This window comes from Eublepharis macularius, chromosome 12 (genome assembly GCF_028583425.1).
Source record: "Eublepharis macularius isolate TG4126 chromosome 12, MPM_Emac_v1.0, whole genome shotgun sequence".
Classification (NCBI taxonomy): Eukaryota; Metazoa; Chordata; class Lepidosauria; order Squamata; family Eublepharidae; genus Eublepharis; species Eublepharis macularius.
This window is the reverse complement of record NC_072801.1, coordinates 65,924,975-65,946,489: the sequence shown is the minus strand read 5'-3', so window position 1 is coordinate 65,946,489 and position 21,515 is coordinate 65,924,975. Positions and strand designations below refer to the sequence as shown.

The following is a 21,515-nucleotide window of genomic DNA, read 5'->3' as shown; positions in this document are numbered from 1 at the left end:
TGCTGTCAAGATATTATTTATTATTGGTACCTTTCCTGGTGCCTGCTCAGGTAAGGTTTCTGGGAGTGGTGTGGTAGGGATCTTGACCAAACCTGGATGATGGCTGGAGGAGAAACTGCTGGCCCCCACAAACAGCAGCCACAAACATGTTCACAAACGGGGTCATACTTGTCACTGTTCGTTTGTGGATGGCAACGAACAACGAACAGTCTATTTTTTTCGCCTTTGTGCCCATGTCTAGCCAATACTCACCTCACTGCACGAGAAGAAGTGGTCTGTAGTCTGTGAAAGGATATGCAGGAATAAAATTATCTTAGAATATAAATTGTCTGTCTACTGAACCTTACAATTCCTGTTCTGGGCAACAATACAGCTTCGGAGGACAAATTTGTGAACCAAGTGACAACTACATACATTCCTCAGAGCATGCATACCTGTGGGATCTTGTAGTTTGTTAACACGTTGGCCACCTGAATTGAGTTTTGAGAGGAGAGGGCACCTATGGTGGCCATTATATTCTTCTCATTGTTGCAGTTGTAATTGGTGGGATTCCCCTGGTGCCGTTCCAGGAGCTCCAAAGTGTTATGGCTGGTTAACTTTGCATTGAAATTGTTGTTTCCTATAAAGTATTTGAGTGAGATGTTGGGCAAGAGATGGGTATTCTGGTTGATCTCATCCAGAGCAAAATTAAAGGCCCATAAGTGCTGGTAGTTTTTAGGGATCAACCTGCAATAAAATTCCACAAGCTTTGATACCTTGCTTTTTAGAGATATTCTCTAAAAAAAACCCCAAGATCCACTCTACCTGCAAATCTGCCAGGTAGAGAAGCAAAAAGACTGGACGATTCTGGCAACTTCAAAGTCTCAAAATGTCCCTCTTTGTCTGCACACATCATAAACCCAGCAATTACAGAGAAAAGAAGAAAACTCTTGCACACATATTTAGTTATATCATCACAGTGCTTTATGGGCAACATTATAATAACAAGTAGAATTCCAGGGGGAAGGGGGCATGAGTTTGCCTCTGATTTTTCTGCCAGAGTTTCATGGTCTCCTGCATGGATAGGCAATTCTGCAGGGATTTAAGAGTGAGCCATACCTGGATAGGTTGATGTACATTCTGCAAAGCAGCACTGTCTTAGCAGCTCTACAGGACAGGGAAGGATGTCAGGAGATTGTAGAATGTTCCTATCGGATCCTGCAGTCTACACATATGGCTTGCAGGCTTGTGAATCATGATACTAGCACCTCTACTTACAAATACAATGAGCTTCCTCAGAAAAAAGAAGAAATTCTGTGCCATACAGCAACTCAAAACTGAGGTTTGATTGAAGAATTTAAATAAAAGTTCAAAAGCATTTTCCAAAATGGAAGTTAGATCATTTGTCTTCTAGTGTGAAATGGAGACTCGAGGTTACTCATTTTGTTTAATTCACTGCACTGCCATTAATAAAGCTGATAAATATGGAGAAGGATCTGGGTTCAAATTAATACATGAATGATTTTTCCATTCACTCCCCTATGATGAATTAATGTGTGAATTGTTTATATCATGTGATATCAGGTCACTTCTGACTTACAGCAACTCTATGAAAGAAAGACCTCCAAAACATCTCATCAACAGCCTTGCTCAGATCTTGCAAACAGAAGGCTGTGACTTCCTTTATTAAGTCAAGCCATCTTATTTTGGACCTTCCTCTTGTCTTACTACCTTCTTCAAAGGTGTAAATTGGTCATATGGAAAAGCCTAGTTCCCAAGATGGAATCAAAGTTTTAGTTGTCAAGTTAAAACTGTGATGGCTTATTTACTGAGATCAGCCTTTCTCTCAGAAGGGAGCCAATTTGCAGGTTTTTCCCTAAAATGGCACATGACAAAGGCTAAAGTCTGCTAAGTATTCAATATTTTGCTTCCAGGAAGAAATGCATCTGTGAAAATGCTTTCCTTGATCTGGATATCTTTGAAAGGCTTGAGACCTGACTTCTCTACCACAGACAGGACTTACTTTAAGAAACATTGCAGATCATTTCATCAATGACTGGGGCTTACCAATTATCTGAGAGAGGAAATTCCTTTTCTGTAAAGTTCATTATTTCTGTTTCTCCAAACGAATAGGATACTATTTCACCCAGAATAACATATTTCGTCCTATATGAAACAAATTCAAGTTTCTTGCACATAGCACTCAAATTTCTGTTGAAAGCATGAGAAGGAAGCGAGAGGAAGAATAATGCTAACAATAGACATTTGACTATTGGCAGTTTTTTGCTCCAGTTCAAGCTGACCTCCTGCATTGTGACCAACACCCCAGCCAGTATGGTTACTGAGACCCACTCTCAAAACACCGATCAATGCTATTCCTGCCTGAGTTTTCCTCTAAGTAATAATTTCAGAATTTCATTGAACAGAGCTCTGCCTCCCTCAAGGTAACCTCCCAGATTAGTTTGACTTTTCACAAGCTATGGAGCTTAATTTCACTTGTTTTTATAGTTAATTTAGCAGGTGACAGCAGACAATGCATGAGAAGCAGAGTTTGATCACAGTAATTTTGACAATTACAGGGCAGAGGTAATACCTTTCCCAAAGCCCCCAAAGTTCATACTCCTAGCTTTATTTTCTGATGAGTTATGTCTGCACAACCTGAGCTTCAATTGGTAACAGCTAGTGGTGTTGGAAAGTGCCCTCAAGTCATAGCTAACTTAATATGGGCATACCAAAATATTTACATGCAGATTCAGCATTATTCTTAAAAGTAGATATTAATTTACAATATAAACCAAATTTTTAATAAACTAGCTAAACCCAAGCATGGTTGTCTTGTGTCTTTATTTGGAGAATGGTGGTGGGAGAATGTACTAGTTCCCAATGTCCTTTTTTAAAAAAAATATCTTTCCCCTTTTTTGTTGTGGAGTTACAAGGAGAAATGTTGAGACAATACTTTTCCATTTGTAAATCTGCAACAAAAAGAGCTAGAGACCTACTTTTTTAAAAAAAATTAAAGCTGGGAAGTAAAACGCTGATGTCATACAAGTCCTAGTCAAATAAGTCCTTTCAGATAGAGGCTATTCTGAATAGAGGCTATCCAGATGGAATAATAAGGAAAGCTTGGAGAAAAGCAGGACAGACATGTAGAGACAGTTTATTTACCTCTAAACAACAAGTTACAAGAAAGAAAGTAAGATGGGCATTAGATTATACTCCTTTATCAATGAAAATAGCTAAGGTTATTCACAAACACAATTCTAGGACACATACAGGGATGTGAAGAAAGACCATTAATAGTTTACCGGAAAATTAGGAGTTTGAAGGATATACATATACACTCTGATTGTGAGGACTGTCAACCATCAACAGTGCAATCTGGGGGACATAAAACTTACTGAGATCAGGAATCCTTTAAGTGAGAAACCCCTTTACAATAAGGATTTCTCTGACTGTAAAACATTTAATGTTGTTTATTATTCAATTTACTTGCAAAAAATTGTATATAGGGAGCACAACTCACCACTTGAAAATTAGAGTGCAGGAACACATTTCTAAAATTCAAAACAAAACTATAGATGCCCCACTGGTGACTCATTTCATGGAGAACAATCATGGTGAAAGAGAATCATAGTGAAAGTGTCAGTTCTCACAGTAATCAAACCTTCTTTGAACTGCAATGTGCAACAAAGATTATTGCAAAAAGAATCGAAGTGGATATTTAAACTTAGCATGTTGGCCCCTTGTGGTTTAAACAATGAGGCAGAGTATTCTTGTTATCTGTCATGCAACACTGTATCTTTAAATTTGCATTCTGGGGCTGCAGAAGCTGGTTTAAACGCTGTAATGGGACGATACATTCCACAGCAATGGTCTGTCAGGCAGATCCTTACTTGGAGATGAATGTCTTGGTGTTGGAGTGACTGTAAGTTCAATATTGTTAATGATAGAAGATAACAACATGTCTTTGGTGTTTTAATATCTTATTAATATTTTAATTCATTATAATTTAATTACAGTATGTATATTTATGAGCCTTTGATAAAGAATTTGCCGAAACGGGAGGACAGGCCGGCAGAACCCATCAGGCTGTTTGGCCTTTCTGGCCTTCTACTAGGACATAACACAAGCAGGAGAACAAACTAAGATGGCGTCGTCGAGATAAGTACCAGTCGGCGTTCTCCGCAAGTTAACTTTTATTCTACTTACCTCTTCATTAGACTCCACTGTTTTCTTGTTCAGCTCTCCAAACAATCTCTGCTCTCTTTATCTTTGCCTTCAAAGAACTGCAGTCAACACAGGCTCTGAAATCTTATCTTAATTCTTATGTGGGAGGAAGCGCCCGGCGTTTCAGAGGCTAGGAAACACAGAGGCCGAAACGTTGAGGCTGCTGCAAATTAAAGCCACAAGCTATACTCTTTAAATAATCAACCTCCTAAAAGCAACAGTAGTTGCACCATTAGTTTTTCGCAGCTTTTACGCAACATATTTTGTCAATAGAAGAAACCTGTAAACTATCTAAGGCTGAGTTCTAGTAGAACAATTAACAACCACCAGCAAGGTTGCCTTCTACTGTAACCATTACGTAACAAGCTTTTGCCCGTGTCTGAAACTAAGCTTCTACTAGCCAAAAGAAAGATGTATCATTCTCCTGGAAAGCTTTCGGCAATTAGTTCTCAGACCTGTCAAACAGATAAGTTCTTTGAAGCACCTGTTTATCAGTACATTTATTTATATAGGGTTCAGTATTGCTTTGCAACTCTTTATCAAACACACAGACACCTGTCTAGAGTTTATTTCACTTTATTAAAAATACACCCTAGTTTTTTAATGAAGCAGGTAATCAAAATATAAATGGTTATTAATATAAATCCTATAAAAACAGAACACAGAAAGGCAATAAGAAATAAGTTTGCTAACATTTCTTAATAAATTCCAAGTTTAACATAATCAAAGTTTCTATGAAATGCATAGGTAAAAATAAGTTCTCACCTAAATTCTCTCAAGAGGTTTCTTCCATCAGAGCTCTGCCATTCTATCTGAGTTTCCAATTTTATACATCATCGTATGCAAATATTTAAGGTCTATTCACATAATAACACAAACAAACGATAATTGGTCTGATGCTTCACTGAATATTCATAGTTTCTATTGTACAATCTTCCAATTAGTAAAAAATTACGTTATACTCAAACTTACAAAACAAAACTATAAGTCTCTGAGAAGTGTCAGAAAAAGTTAAGTTGAGAGATCACCATTGGTTGAATCTCTGATAGAGGAACATTAATCTCGATAGAGTCCATTATTTTAATTAACTGTCAAAAGATTAAAGCACACCTGTTAGAATTACCTACACACGGATATCAACGATCCTGTAAGAGAACAAGCAAAATAGAATTGAATTACAAAGTACATCTCTGAAGGACTTGAATCATCACCCATGTGGTAGAACTTTACCGGTTGGACTCTTGACTGTATTTATTGGATATTTATATACAATGTTATTAATTTGAACTTAATAATTAAATATATAAAAGTTTATAAACTTAGAAATTTAAATAATATCAGTCCATTCTTGTAGACCTTCAAGGTTTTGCTGCTGGATTGTTTCCAGCTCGGAGGAGCCCTTTTGTTTTTCTTAGCTGCATAATTAAATGGGCAAACAATTGTGGACTTGACATGTTAATGGAGCAATGGGAAAATACGTGGACAAGGGGCTTGAAATTTACACTAAGCTCTAGTATTAAGGAAAATTATTATAAGATGATGTATCATTGGTATATGACTCCTGAAAAAATTGGCTAGAATGTACAAGATGCTTCAAATGTATGTTGGAAATGTGCTAAACAAGAAGGGATGTTTTATCATATACAGTGGACATGTAAGAAAGCAAAGAGTTTCTGGTTGCAGATACAATCATCGATCCAGATTGTTTTGAAGATTAAAATCCAGTTGAAACTAGAGACTTTTTTATTTGGGAATGCTGGACAGCCAGTTGGAAAGAAGCTTTGGAACTTTGTTTTTATATTCGATCATGGCAGCAAGACTACTCTATGCACAAAAATGCCTATAATGGAGAAATGGTGGATAAAAGTTTTGGAATTTGCATCAATGGTAAAACTTACTTCACTGATTAGAGAGAATACATTAGTTACATTTTTAACTGAATGGAAACTGTTTATAGACTTTTTACATGAAATAGATAATGACTTAATGACATCTGGATTTATGGATTAAGAATCATGAACAGTAGAAAAAAGAGGGCTCATATGTTTAACATAGAATAAGTGAGACTGAAAATGATGTATATTTGTTGCGGAAAAAATCAGAACCCAAATTGTACTTTAGTTTTAGGGTTTTTTTCTTGTTCTTGTTTATTTTAGGTATATATGTATTGTTAATGTGTCTTTTTCTAGAATGTTGTCAGTTTTTTATCTTTTATCTTTATTGTTTATAGCTTTTATGTTACTGTTTATAGTTTAATAAAGAAAATTCTTCCCTACAAGATAAAACTTCTAATAATTAAAAAAAGAAGTATTGTGTCAATTCTTTCTTACATTTCTGTACTACCTCCTCTTGCAACAATAAATTATTATCATTTAATCTACATCTTCTGTCTTTCTTAATTCCATTCTGCCTGGTTAGCTCTATCGGGTTATGATCCACCAAGGTCTTCGGGAGAATTGCCACTTTTCCAACTTTTGCAATTTAGATATCCATTAGAAATCAGTGAAAATCACCCCACCCCGCCCACCTACACAAACATAGACACATATAAAGACATTTCAGATTTGATGCAAGATATTATTGTGTTGTCCGGCTTGGAGATAGACTCTTTCCTTGTTCAGCTCAGTTGCAAGCACCATGGGTTCTCTCATATCATGAGTATACAGGCTGCTTTAACACTGTACTGATACTTAGATCTTCCTGCAATCCTGAAGAGGGAGGCAGAATGCACTCAGAGAGCAGATTAAGGGCTATGCTGGTGTAAACTGAACATATGCCGGTGTAACCCCTCTATGTGAACACCTGGCCAGGGTGCCCCCCCACAGCACCCCCCACTGATGTCTGGCTGAGCGGGCCGGGATGGGCACACGTTTGGCATGAATCCCTGCACCAGCACCCTGGGGGACCGTCCAGGGGCAGGGCTCAAATTAGTCAGTTCCCTAAATTGCTCTGGGCCTGGGAACAGTGCCAGAAAGTTATGCTGTGAAAAACAGTGGCATAACCCATAGGTGTCCATTGTACAGGAAAATTCATGCCTGCCCCCCATGCTTGATCCCACCCAGGCAACCTGGTGGAGCACAGGATGTCAGCTACTGTGGGGACTGTGTGGCAGAAAAGCCAGACGAGTTGGCTTGTCCCTCTGGAGAACACTGCTATGGCAGGAAAGCCAGGCAAGGCAGCCCATCCCTCTAGAGGGCGTGCTGTAGCAAGAAGACCAAGTGAGGCAGCTCATCCCTCCAAAGGGTGCTCTGTTTTCTAGAGCCCATTTTTTAAAAACAGGCTTGATTGCTAGTCCTATTATATAAAAGGCAAGCCATATTGGTGATGACTCATTTTTTATCCTGGTGCACTACCAGAAGGCATTACTGCAATGGGAAGACCAGGTGAGGCGTTCTGTCCCTCTAGAGGGTGCTCCATTTTCTAGAGCCCGTTTAAAAAAAAAAAAAAGACTTGGTTGCTAGTTAATCATATTAATTGTAATATTTATTTAAGATATTTATTGTAACTGCACTGGATGCATACTCGTATGGTTTTGGGCTATGATGAAACATTTTTGATGAAAAGTTTGATGAATTTATAGCACTAGAGCACTTTACTGGCACTTATATACATTTATTTTTTAGTGTGTTGCACTTATTGAAGTTAATTCCTCGGTGGGTTTTCTCCTTCATTGTAGGTTTATTTTATTTATTTTTATGTCATTTCTCACTGAGACTCAAGGAGGATTACAAAGTGTGAGATTAGTACACTCCATATCAAGAGTGAAGCTGTGTGTGTTTGGCAGGGTGTTGTGTGAGCCATGAAGGACTCTCCTTCTCTCATAGCTCTCCTTCTCCCATAGCTCTTCCTTCACATGTAGTTTACCCTACTTGTATTTGCCCATTGGCTGTGCCATTGCTTGCCTCTCAAGTGCCTGTCATTGGGGTGGTCCAGCCACTGGCTGGTTCCAGCAAGGTTGTCAGGGGAACAGCAGGGCAGGCGCTCTCAGCAGCAAAATCATAAGAACTTTTATGCTAACCAAGGTGCCACTTCTTCAGGATATTAGGCTATTCGTCTTAGCCAACTCTAGTCTCTTTCTGTTGAGGTTACAGTTTCTGCTTCCTGATATGTTTCGAAAGCCACCAAAAGTGGGCTTGCAAACATAAATACCTCTTACTAGTTTTAATAATGAATGTGTGTTTGTTTTAATATTTTTTAAAAAATGGGTGTTAATCTGTATAGTTTTAATTTGTTAGTTGCCATAATGGCTTTATGTGGGAAGAAAGCTGTGGTTAAGAAGCATACTTCAGGTCAAAATTCAGTTCAAAATTTGAAGAGGTGTATAACAATTCGTATACGCATCCATTGCTAGATTGTTTTGGTTAACTGCAGATTATGAGGAACAAGAGGGTCAAAATGTTGCCTGTTGACCTCAACTGTTTCTCAGTCAGAGCTTCTCAACACAGAAATAACAAACAGATGAAAAGTTTTCCCACAGAAATGCATTGTTGTTCAATATGACTGGCCTCTTCATGAACCTTCTCATTCCAACTGAATCACAGCTCCAAATTAACAGTCAGGACACATTTTCATCCCTAGAGAATTAATTGAATCCTTTTATTGTTGTGATGAAGGAAATAAACTGGCCACATTGGAACCGCTCAGAGATGACAGTTCTGATTCTTGAGAGAGCGGTGGGCTTTTTGAAAACTTGTTTCCCTTTGCCCTGTAATTATAAAAACACCATGACCAGACTTTGCTTCCCATGTGGATCCTGATGTCATCTGCAAAATTAATTACAAAATAGAATCAAATTAAATGCTACAGATTGGGAAAAGTAAAACCAATCTCTGGGCCACAGTGCTATGGGATGGTACTTTGAGGAAGGAAGAGAGCCACCCAACTGAATCCTGAAATTATGCCTTAGATGGAAACCCAGAAAGAAATGCTAGCCCTTGAGAAGAACTTGATTTTCAGTGCAATATGTGAACAGCCGCCGGGCAGCATGTTGGTCACCAGCCAGAAGGGCAGCATGAACTGGAGCAGAAAACTGGAAACATTCAAAAGGCTTTTTTTAATACTCTTCTTCCTCTTGCTTCCTTCTCGTGCTTTCAGCAGAAATTTGAGTTCTGAGTGCAATAAACATAAACTGGATGCACATATAAACAATTATAGAGGCATTGGTTTGTTAGGCTCCTATTCACTTGCAATTGTACAAAAACTCAACTTTTCAGAGCAGGAACAATATGTTGAAGCTTACACGTAAGGGTGCATTAAATTATTAATTTGTCTGCAATATTTCTGAATTTTACTCTATTATAGAATTCAGGATTAAACCATTTCCAAGATACCGGGAACAAGAAAGTTTTCTTCATGGATGCATTTCCATGCATGTCAAAAAAAGTGGGAATGGGTACAGTTTACGTTAGTGCAGAAATGTTATTTACCTTGAGTCTGAATAATGTACCTTTTGGGGGACAGGCCTGGAAATTTGTACCATTCTGAGGGGAAAGATTGCTGATGTCTGTAAATAAGCCATCACAACTCTAACATAGCAAATAATACTTGGGGCACAAGGCTTTTCCATAGAGCCAATTCACACATTAAGGCATAATGGAAGAGTGAAGGGTAAATTCAGTTATTAAACATCTGAACCCATATTAAATCTCCAGATATTTCAGATTTTCTAACCCCAGTTCAGAGAGTTAAATAAACTGAGTAACCTCCTTTTTCCATTTAATAAATCGAAAGACAAATTATCCAGTGTCGGTCTTGGAAAATGTGTTAAACTCTTAGATGACACCGTAGTTTTGATTGGCTGTAAGGCAAAGAATTCCCTATCTTTCTGAGCAAACTCTAAGCAGTATCAGCAACGAAACCATGTAAAATCAATTTTCTATTCCCAAGGACAAGCCTAAGAACCTCAAAAGAGCTGTGAGAAATTTGGTGCTAGGCTGTGTGTAGAGAGAGGAGGCTAGAATATAATGGTGGAAATCCTCTGGAACTACAACCAAGTGTATCCTGAAGCACCAACAAAATAATGTTTAGAAATAGCAGCTATCAAGTTAAGCTATTGGCATTGAGTGGACAGGGGGGTTGATGTGGTCCTTTTAGAACAGCTCAGAGTGAAAATTTAAAGGTGGAGATTGTCTGTCTGTGATAGCATCACACTTAGACACCCAGTCATGGATACTGGTGTCAGCTATAAGGAAACCATACATAACATCAGAGATGGAGTAGTATTATAAAATATTATTCTTAAAAGCTACCAGGTATCCTCTTTCTGCACCATGATGGCACATTGTCTGCAGTCTAGACTAAATTGCTGACTGTCATTTAAAAGTAAGGTTTAAAACTGCTGATAATGATGCAATCTCTGGAACTTGAACTGCCTGGTAAGAGCACGTTTTGTTCACTGTTGCATATGAAAATCTCTTTGCAGGCCACTCATTAAATACTTCCAGCAAGCCCTAACCTTAATTTTTGCTATCAATGAGATCAACAGGAATATCCGCCTCTTGCCCAACATCTCATTGAAATACGTATTTGGTGACAATCAGTTCAATGCAATGATAACAACTCTGAATACTTTAAAATTAATGAATGGGCTGCAGAATCCCACCAATTACAATTGTAACAGCAAGAAGGACATATTGACCATCATCGGCACTCTTTCCTCTGAAAACTCAATTCTGATGGCCAACATGTTAACGAACTACAAGATACCACACGTAAGTGTCCTCAGATAAACACATAGTAGTTGCTTTGTAGCAGAGAAACTCAAGAAAGCCTCTAAAACTGTATTTTCATCCACATCAGAATTTGTTAACATTCAATATACATTTGAAAACTAATATTCCTTCTGCAACTCCTTTTGAGGACTATAGCTCACATCTTCTCATGCACTGCAGTGTGGACTAACTAGGCAGACACTGGCTGCTTCCACACACGTTGGATAATCCACTTTCAATACGCTTTAGTGAACATTTATAACTGATTTTCCATGTGTGGAACAAAAAATCCACTTCTAAAGGATAACTAAAGTGCATTGAAAGTGCATTATTCAATGTGTGTGGAAACGGCCTATGACTCCACTTTGGTCTATTGCAAGGTCATAATTTGTGAGACCTGCCAGGAACTTGAGGCACACAAATCTCACAAGATCACGTTCTCCCACATTGGACATTGCTAGATTTCATATTAAGATCTATAGTGTGGAATCGTTCCTTCAGAAATAAGAAGAATTGGATTATGGTGATTGTTAGAAGATTAAATGTATCCCATCTGAAATGTAAATACTAGTTTAGAAAACTGAGTGATGCATTTTTGATAATAAACTAATGTGCTTCCCTTCCCCCTTATATCAGCTCAATTATGGATCCTTCGACCGAGCACTGAGTGATAAAATTCAGTTCCCATCTCTGTACCGGTTGGTTCCAAATGAAAATGCTCAGTATGTGGGGATCGTTCAGCTGCTCAAGCATTTTGGCTGGACATGGATTGGCCTCCTCACGTCCGATGATGAGAGTGGAGAAACGTTTCTGCAGACCCTGAGACCCAGGCTCCTCCAGAACAACATTTGTCTTGCTTTCACACAAATGATGTCGAATGTATTCAGTAAGAGACTACATAATCTCTTGACTGTCCTGACAGGCTTATATTCTTTTCTCTGGTTGAAGAAAGTCAATGTCATTCTTGTCCATGGGGATATTCTGTCTATGGATGGGTTACGATTACTTCTATACACATATGAATTTGAGTACCTGCATCCACTGGAAAGGGTGTGGATCATAACTGCTAAGTGGGATATTACAGCTGTGTTTTATGGGAACGCATTCGCATCCTTCAATGGCACCTTGTCCTTCATGCAGCACACACAAGAAGTGCCAGGATTTGAGTACTTCCTGGACAGCATCAATCCAGGCACATTTCCTGTGATCTGGAGTTTCTGGGCAACAGCTTTTGAATGTTCTTTTCCTGGGTTGAATCATTTATGGCCAGGCCATCCTCTCTGCACCGGGAAGGAAAAGCTGAGGAGCATCACTGGACACTGGTTTGAAATGAGAATGTCTGACCACAGCTACAACATTTATAATGCTGTTTATGCCTTTGCACATGCTCTCCATGCCCTGCATCTGTCAATTGTCAACCAGGCAGCAAAGGGATGTGGGGAGAGGAGGAAACTTGGGAACATGCAGCCATGGCAGGTGAGGCTCAGCCCCTATCAGTCACACCTTGTCCTACGTTTCACAACGCTGAAGTTACTGGTCAATTTGGGGTTCGATTTAATAGAAACTGCCCTCAAATTTAGTGTTGGGGTGAATTTTTTCCCAAGTAATTTAAATAAGCAATTTATGAGGTAATTTAACACCAGTGCATTCCCCAACTCCCATCGTTTTTTAAAAAATTTATTTATATGGTTTTTCCAAACACAAACTTACAACGAACTTGTTTAACATCTTACTATGCACTAATCAGTATTGCTATGGAAAAAAGCATTCAATAACAACAACAACAACAAGAATATTTAGCAATCTTCAAAATAACATATCATGATAACACTATGAAACTATATATAAAATGGATCAAGACCATGTCAGTTTTGTGTTACATGAGTAACCTAGAAAAGGCAACCACTGTTTGAGGAATGTTGACTGGTGGTGTAGATTTGACACTGAGGGAAATGGTAACCCTACTCATACCTCATCCTTTTTTGGGGGGTGGGGGGTTCAGAAAATAGTTTTAATAAGGACTTTTTAAAAAAAAAAGTAAGGTTGATATATTTAAAACATTTCTCTGAATTTCTTTAGGTATACACGCAATGTGTATTTCGCTTTTTATTCAATCCATACGGAATCTGAACATCCATAGGGCTTTGTTTATGATACATTTTACCTCATTGTGTCCCCTGTGCATGCCTAAAAGGGGGATTTGGGATGCTTTAGGAGAAATTGCACACAGAGAGATTTGAAGCTGTTCTATCTGGTGAAATAGAAGATATACCTTCGGATAAATTTTTCCTCAGAATGATGGTTTGGGGGAGGCATGCTGAAACATACTCAAGTGAAATTCTGTGAGGGATCATCTATTTGTTCAGTTCTTCTCTATGGATGTCAGTAGTACATGTCAAACTTTTATGTAATTGTTACCCTGTGTATAAACAAATAGATGATCAGATCATATTTCTTGAGTTAATTTCCATCACAAAATTTTCTTCATTTAATTTCAAAGGGAACGAATTAGGGGAAGTTATATTTTTCTCCTCAAACTCAAAGGATGGCATAATTTGGTAGGTCTTATTTTGACTGGTCAGCGGATTTTGCAAGCTCGTGTCCTTTTATGCTGTCACTCTCTCGTATTGCTGCCCAAATCCATCCAACCTCCTGCCAGTCCCAGGGCCTAACAACATGTTGAGTTTTCTGAAGGGAGTTTCCTGGGTTAGGTGGAGAGGTGTCTTCCAAAGTTTCTCAGGTACTTAGGACTAAGCTGTCCTGAAGAAGAGGATTTGGAACTGCCACTGATATTTCCCAAACTACAAACAGCTTCGAGTGGGGGACGGTTTCAAGCACAATAGAAATTTCTTCGGTGGCCCCCATTAGAGAAATAATGTTTTCCTTTGGCAATTTCAGGAAATGGATGTAGGCAGAGAGGTTGTAGTACTATTTCACTGTGCACTGGGCTTCTGATCTGAATTGAATCCCATGTGTCTTAGAAATGTTCAGCTTCAAAGCCCATCTCACCAACATATCCAGGATATTCCCAGGAAAAATGTAAGATGTGGTTAAACCCAGAGGGAAACAACAGAATAACAGAGTGGTTTCCAGTGGCTCTCAAAGCTTGAAAATAAATAATTTTCTATTGCATCATTTCTAAATCACATGATTGCTTGTTATTTGGGATGAGTCTTGCTTACTATATTGCTCCCTAATGTGTATCCTACATCGACCATGTCTCAACACTTACTAAGTACCAGAGGCAGCATAGATGGAAGGAAAGCCCTGGCAGCAGGGAAGTCTCCCTTGAAGGTCCCCAGTCAGGACACAGCAAGACTTGGAGGTATGCTGTGTAGAAAAGCTTCTAACAATCACTGTGAATGCCAAGGATGGGTAAGAACACATTCTTGATCTTGTGCAATTTCGAGCACTGAGAGAAGATCTCACACAAAATGTTATGTTTGTGAGGCAACTGGGGAAGACTGCAAGAAAAATCCTCTGGTGTGTAAAAAATACAAGAGGGTGATGATGAATAGACTTTACAACCCAGAGATCAGAATTCTGCACTGTGATGGAATAGGTGGAATGCAAGGATTACCAGATGCTGCATACAGAGAGTGGACGGTTAAGGGTTAAAACAAGGGCCCGAAGGGAGGATGATTGATGTGCAGCTTTCTCCAATCTGTGATCGGCCAGGGAGAAGGTGACAAATTGGACCTGAAAGGATTTTCAGGAGAGAGTCAAAGCTTGGATTCTCACCACAGAGGGTCAGACTGAGGCCATTTTCACACTACTAACCTGCTTCCATGATGTTGTGAAACGTCGCGCAAAAAACGCGGAAGATAGTGTCTTCTCGCAAGAGTTTTGTGCGACATCGCGCAAAACTCTCATGAGAAGACGCTATCTTCTGCGTTTTTTGCACGATGTTTCGCAACATCACGGAGTAGTGTGAAAACGGCCTGAGATTCCTCTGTGTGAGGAAAAGTTTGTCCTAACTGGGACAGCTTAAGGTTGATGGAAAGCTTTAGCTGATAAAGTAAAGGGGGGAAAGCCAGCACTAATTTTACTCAATCAGGATAGAACTGGGACAGTGTAGTTGGCAGAGGAAGTGGGCAGTAAGGAGACTCCCCTTCAGTCAAGAGAGCAGAGTTATGTCTTTAGTGGAAGAATAATTGCTGCCCAGCGTCTGGAAAGGGGGGGTTGGCTCTGTAGAGTAACCTGGGTGTGGAGTATAAAGAAAAGAGTGCTGTGTTGAAGTCAGAACACCTAAGCTGTGAAGTGAAATCAATGAAGCAACTTTCTTTTAAGTTGTTTTGATGGACTTAAGCCTGAAACTACAGACCTTTCCGTTCTAAGACCTATCAATATTTGAAACTAAGCATTATTGTGCCTAATGTTTGTGAAGTAGTAAGTTCAACAAACAGAATTTACCTCAGCTTTCCTTTCCCTACCTATCTACATACCAGCACTGCCTGTTGAATAAATCTGCTGTTAACTTTTTGACCTTTACTTAACCTCTAGTGCCCTTTCATTTTTTAAGAAGGCGTGGGCCTCTGCTTTTCCCCTACTTAATTCCAAGTTACACCCCAGATACATGCTACCAGAAGCTTCTCAGCCCAGGAAACAATCTCATCAGTTTTGTAGGAAAAATCTACCTCACAGTGGGGGAGTGCTCTGACCATCATGCTACATGTACATTCTAGCCTGACAAGGTACAATCAAGTCCCCCTCTTGTTTCTCTCTGTCTGTAAACTTTTCTCTCCCATCCAGCTGCACACTTTTCTGAAGAAGGTTCAATTTAACAATAGTGCTCGAGATGAAATCTTCTTTGATGAAAACAGAGAACTGGCTGCCGGATACGACATCATCAACACAATCACATTCCTCAATAAATCCATCCAGAGTGTCCAAGTTGGAAAGGTGGACCCTCGACCTCCTGCAGGCCAAGAATTCACCATTAATGGAAGTGCGATCATATGGAATCACAAGTATAAGCAGGTGTGAATTCTTTCAACTGAAATTTAAATATTAAGATCTGAGAAAGTTTCTGTAGAATCCATTTTCGTTTCATTTCTGCCTGAAAAGAAACAAAGGACTTTACAAAAATTAAACAGTAATCAAAACATACTACATTATAAACATGAAGAATACTCATCTGTATCTTGGGACCCATCCCAAGTCCAATGGTTCAGCTTTTCAAAGACCACAGGGCACAAGCCACAGACTATGAGCCAAAAACACATTGGGTCTTGCCTTTTGACTCATGCCTAATCTGTAGTGCTGGAGTCAGGAAACCAAAAATTCTAATAAAAACATAGCCTGTAGCGTGGAGCTCCTCTTCGAGTCCATAAGAAAATAGCAAGAAACCAGCAGAATGAGACCAGCGTTCCATCAAGCCCACATCGTGCTCAGCACAATGGGCAACCAGTTATCCCAGAAGACCAACAAATGGGGCATAGAGCTCAAACCTTTCCCTTGATATTGGCTCCCAACACTGGTAATCAGATGTTTGCTGCAGGTGACTTTTAGTCCTCATGGCTCATAGTAATTAAAGGACCTCCATGAAAATCTCCAACCCTCTTTTAAAGCTATCCTTGCTTGTGTAGAGAGAATCTGCTCATTTCATAATAGCCAGTTGTGAAAAAGCCCCAGATTGATCACTGATTGGATCACATGATCTCTGAGCCTTTCGTCAGGATTGGGCTGCTCCACAGGTATGTCTACCACAACCACACACACATGCATGCATAAGTGAACAGGATTGTGGGAACTGTGATTTCCCTGTGGCAGCTTTAACACCAAAGATTTTCTGCCCATTTGGGGGCTCTGTTTCAGAATAGAAAAGTTCTCCTCTCCACTTCTCAGCATCACTTTACTGTACCAATATCTTCCCTTGAGTGAGGGGGGGGCTTGATTTCAGCCACTGAAACCTCACGTCTCCCAAGTGATTTCATCTCATTTGGGGGCTCTGTTTCAGCACGGCCGCTTTCTAAGCCCACATTTTATTCTACTTTCAATATCGTAGCTGCTAATTGAAATATTTCTAAAACCTCTTGGGTGGTAGAACGCTAAAAAGAAGACCATCCATAGGAAGGCAGTGCCTTTTAGAAGAACAGAAATACAGCATTTAATGTACCTTTCCCTGAGTACCTTGTCAATCCTCCTGGATCTCTCAGCTGTTTTTGATATAATATAATTGACCATGGTATTCTTCTGGACCACTTTTCAGAGCTGGGACTGGAAAACACTCATTTGCAGTGGTTTTAGTATAAATTCAAAGGCCAGCTTTGGGACCATGGTGATGGTGACTGCTGCTCCTTGGTGTCTTGGGTGCCACAGGGTTCTATCGTCTCCTCCATGTTTCTCTACATCAAAGTGAAGTCTTGGGGAAAGGTACACTGTAGATTTGGGCTGAGTTGCCCAGAGGTACTGATGGTGGGGAGAAGGATTGATCTCCTAAAGCTTCAGCTTCATAGCATGGGGGTGCTACTGCACCCAGGCCTCCTATTGGAGAAAGAGTTGGCAGTGGCAGCCAGGTGTGCCTTTCACCATGTCCAAAAGCTGCAGGTCATACTGAATGTTGAATGGAGTGGGTTGCAGTAATAATAAATATCACTCCCCTTTTGATCCATTAACACTGAGTCTCAATATTGTGCAGGTCTCAGTTCAAGGTGCTGCTATTCACCTTTGTAACCTAAGATATTTTTGACTGCCATAATTTAAGGACCTCCCCCTGTGAACCGTTGACCCCCCAGCCTTCACCCTCTTTGATCTGCCCTTGATACACATTCGGCCAATGGATGCCAATAAAGGCTAACTAACCAACTGACTGACTGATATGAAAACCTTTGTCATTCCCAAGAGCTGACCTTTAAGGTTTTTATCCTAATGGCTGAGGAGGCTTTCCAGCCTCAGGGCATAAATCATCCTATAAGAATATGGGCTTTTCCCCATTCAAACTGTACACACTTTGCACGCTTTCCTGGATCCAAGCACTGTACCCTTAGGGTCACTTTCATAAGAATCTCCTGGTCAAGAATGCATGTAAAGCCCTCTTCTTCTGTGGACTGCTCTGCCTCGCTTCATGGATAGGTAATTATGGCCTGAAATTAGAAATGGGCATGAACTGCATTACGAACTTCAAAAACCCATGAAATTGGCGATCACGCGATCATGATCCAGCCATTCGTGATTGTCCTCATCCAACGAACCAGCATTCGGAAGAAGCCTGGTTTGGTGTTTTCGGCCATGGTTCGGGAAGCCAGACAGTCAGGCGCCAGCAATACCTGAACTCTGTCTGCATTCCTTCTGTTGCCCTGGAAACCTGAATGGAAGCCCAGCTTACCTTGATCGACAGGTCTTCCTTCCAACCACGGAGCTGCAAAGCAGTTACCAGTTGGGAGAAGACACCCAGGGGAGGGAGGGGGAAGGGGGTATTCCAATCTCATGGGCATTCCAATCTCATCCCTGCAAACCCTGATAGGCAGTTCTGACGGTCAACCCCTTGTACATTGGGCCAACGTCAACTGGTGGCTCTAATTGTATTGAGTGGGAGTTTCCTGGGGGCCTCCGATTGGAGAGGGTATAACTCCAAGATCCCTATTGCAATCTTGACCAATCTTGAGTACTGGCTGGAGGAGAGCCTGCTAAACACTCCCTGTGAATATGGGCTCTCTAGGTGCAACAGGGGCCATTCCGACGCCCATGAACCATGAACCACAAATCGGTTCGGTAACGGGAAATGTTCATTACAGTTTGTTTGTTCGGGTTCGGCGGCGGCACCGAACCACGAACCACAGGTTCATTAATTTTTTTTGGTTCGTGCCCATGTCTACTCACAGCCATTCCCGAGTCCAGTGGTTCACCTTGTCCAAGGCCACAGGGCACAACCCACAGGCTAAAAGCTGAGAGCAATTTGGGTCTTGCCTATTGACTCATGCTTAATCTTTAGTATGGGAGTCAGGAAACCAAAAATTCCAGAAAAAATAAAGTCTGTAGGGCCAAGAGATGGGGCATAGAGCTCAAACCTTTGCCTTGATGTTGCCTCCCGGCACTGGAAAACAGACGTTTGCTGAGGCTGAACATGGACTTGACTTTTAGTCCTCATGGCTCGTAGTTATTCATGAATCTCCTTCCATGAAACTCTCTAACCCTCTTTTAAAGCAATCTTTTTTTGTGGCCATCACTACAGCCTCTGGCAGTGAATTCTATTATTTAATTACTCATGGAGTTGTCCATCCTAACTCTGCTGCTTATTGAATTTCAGAGATACCCTGAAATTCTAGAGTAAGGGGAGAAAAGTCTCTGCATATCCACTTTCTCCACCAGATTCATAATTTCATAAATCTCAAACTTAGGTGGCATTCCTCATTTGGTCTGTGAACATGCTTTTAAGGAAATTAATGTCTCCTTAATGGTCAAGATCTTTATGTTACAATGTTGCACAAGTGAGAGCCAGTTTGGTGTAGTGGTTAAGAGTGCGGAACTCTTATCTGGAGAGCCGGGTTTGATTGCCCACTCCTCCACTTGAAGCAAGGTGGGTGACCTTGGGCCAGTCATGGCTCTTTGGAGCTCTCTCAGCCCCACCCACCTCACAAGGTGTTTTGTTGTGGGGATAATAATGGCATACTTTGTAAACTACTCTGAGTGGGCATTAAGTTGTCCTGAAGGGCGGTATATAAATTGAATGTTGTTGTTATTGTTATATCCCTTAGAAATAAGTTTATAGTTAAGCAGCAAAACTATATTCAGTTCATTTTTATCTTACTTTTCAACCACAGATTATGGTAGAGAACATAGTGTGAGATAGTAATAATAGCATTCAATTGATATACTGCTCTCCAGGACAACTTAACACCCAAAGTAACAGAAGGCAGGACATTTAAATTTAAAACTCTGATTTTGGCTGATGGAAAAGACCTCATGGGAAGGTGAGGAGTTGCAAGAGCTCATCTTTAACTGTGATGTGACATCAAATATGTGACATCGCAAGATGTACAATCATATACAAACAGAGCTGCTTCCCATGCACTGTTCTAAATTCTCCATCCATTTCCTAATCTGGCATTGGCCACTCTAGAGGTACACTATTTTCATTCTAAAAAACATTCTTTCTGGCTCCTGTTAGGGGGTGCCATCTTCAACATGTGTCAAGAGCTGCCAACCTGGATCCAGCAAAATTGTTGTGGAGGGGAAAGAAGTCTGTTGCTACAATTGTTCTCAGTGCCCTGAAGGAAGGATTTCAGTGCAAATCGGTAAGGAAAGAAGAAATAATTGTCAGAAAAAAATACTGAGCTAAATACTGGGCCAGTTCAAATACCCATCCCTTATTTCAACCGCAGTTGTAAAAATGGGTTTGCAAAAATCTCATTTCTTGAACTGGGATAGAAAATAGGATGGTTATGGGACATGTTTGACCTGACAAAGGGGTTTCCTATCAAGGATACCCTTTTCTTCCTCTTCTTTCAGTCCCAATTACATTTTCATACAGGATCTTTTTAGCATAATTCAAGAATAAGGGAAAGTAACAATCAGAATTCCTATATCATATTAATGTCACTATCACATTTTTATATACAAAGTCAAATTCTATTATCACTTTAAAGCGAAAAAAGATTTTGTGTAAAATTAAGCTTGCTGAGCATCTTTTTTACAAAGATCTTCCCTGTTAATTTCAGATGCTGATCAATGTCAGAAGTGCCCAGAGGATCAGTATCCAAATGCAAAGCAAGACCGATGCATACCCCGAAGAACCAACTTCTTATCCTATGGAGAACCATTGGGAGCAGCCTTGGCTTCCTTGGCCCTTTTATCTTCCTTGACCACTATCATGGTGATGGGGCTCTTTGTTCTGCACTGGGACACTCCCATTGTCAAAGCCAACAACAGGAGCATCACCTGCACCCTCCTGGCCTCTCTGCTGCTCGGCTTCCTTTGCTCTTTCCTGTTCATTGGTCAGCCTGGGAAGGTCACCTGTCTTCTGCGGCAAACTGTGTTCAGCATCACCTTTTCCATCTCGGTTTCATGTGTGTTGGCCAAAACCATCACTGTGGTTCTCGTCTTCATGGCCACCAAGCCAGGAAACAGCATCATGAAATGGACAGGGAAGAGGCTAGCAACATCTATAATAATTCTCTCTTCTCTCATTCAAATCGCCATCTGTACCCTCTGGACGGCAACTTCTCCCCCATTCCCAGAGTTGGACATGCACTCCCAGATCAGCCAGATCACAGTGCAGTGCAATGAAGGCTCAGAGGTCATGTTCTATACTGTCCTGAGCTACATGGGATTTCTGGCCATCCTCAGTTTCACTGCAGCTTTCTTTGCCCGAAATTTGCCTGACAGTTTCAATGAAGCCAAGCTGATCACCTTCAGCATGCTGCTCTTCTGTGGTGTTTGGGTGTCCTTTATCCCAACATATCTGAGCACCAAAGGGAAATACATGGTGGCCGTGGAGATCTTCTCCATCTTGGCCTCTAGTGCTGGCCTCTTGGGCTGCATCTTCTTCCCCAAATGCTACATTATTTTAGTGAGGCCTCAGCTGAACACCAGGGAGCAACTTGTTAGGAAGAAGAACGGTCTCCCTTAGTTCTTAATCTCCTTTTGCTCTTAAGATTT

The 21,515-nt window shown here is 40.4% G+C and overlaps 1 protein-coding gene across 1 annotated transcript; it reads left to right on the top strand.

Annotated features, from left to right (window-relative positions):
• Positions 1-10,889: 10,889 nt before the first annotated feature.
• On the top strand, positions 10,890-21,486 carry LOC129339560 (vomeronasal type-2 receptor 26-like). The gene is made up of 3 exons (XM_054994139.1): positions 10,890-10,916; positions 15,669-15,864; positions 20,576-21,486. Exons 1-3 carry the CDS (start codon positions 10,890-10,892, stop codon positions 21,484-21,486), a joined length of 1,134 nt encoding a protein of 377 aa, XP_054850114.1.
• Positions 21,487-21,515: the final 29 nt, after the last annotated feature.

Coding starts and splice junctions, on each gene's coding strand:
- LOC129339560 (XM_054994139.1), top strand. CDS start 10,890: ATGTTAACGAACTACAAGATACCACAC. Junction 10,917..15,668: donor CGAACTACAAGATACCACAC/GTAAGTGTCCTC, acceptor TCTCCCATCCAG/CTGCACACTTTTCTGAAGAA. Junction 15,865..20,575: donor AGAATTCACCATTAATGGAA/GTGCGATCATAT, acceptor TGTTAATTTCAG/ATGCTGATCAATGTCAGAAG.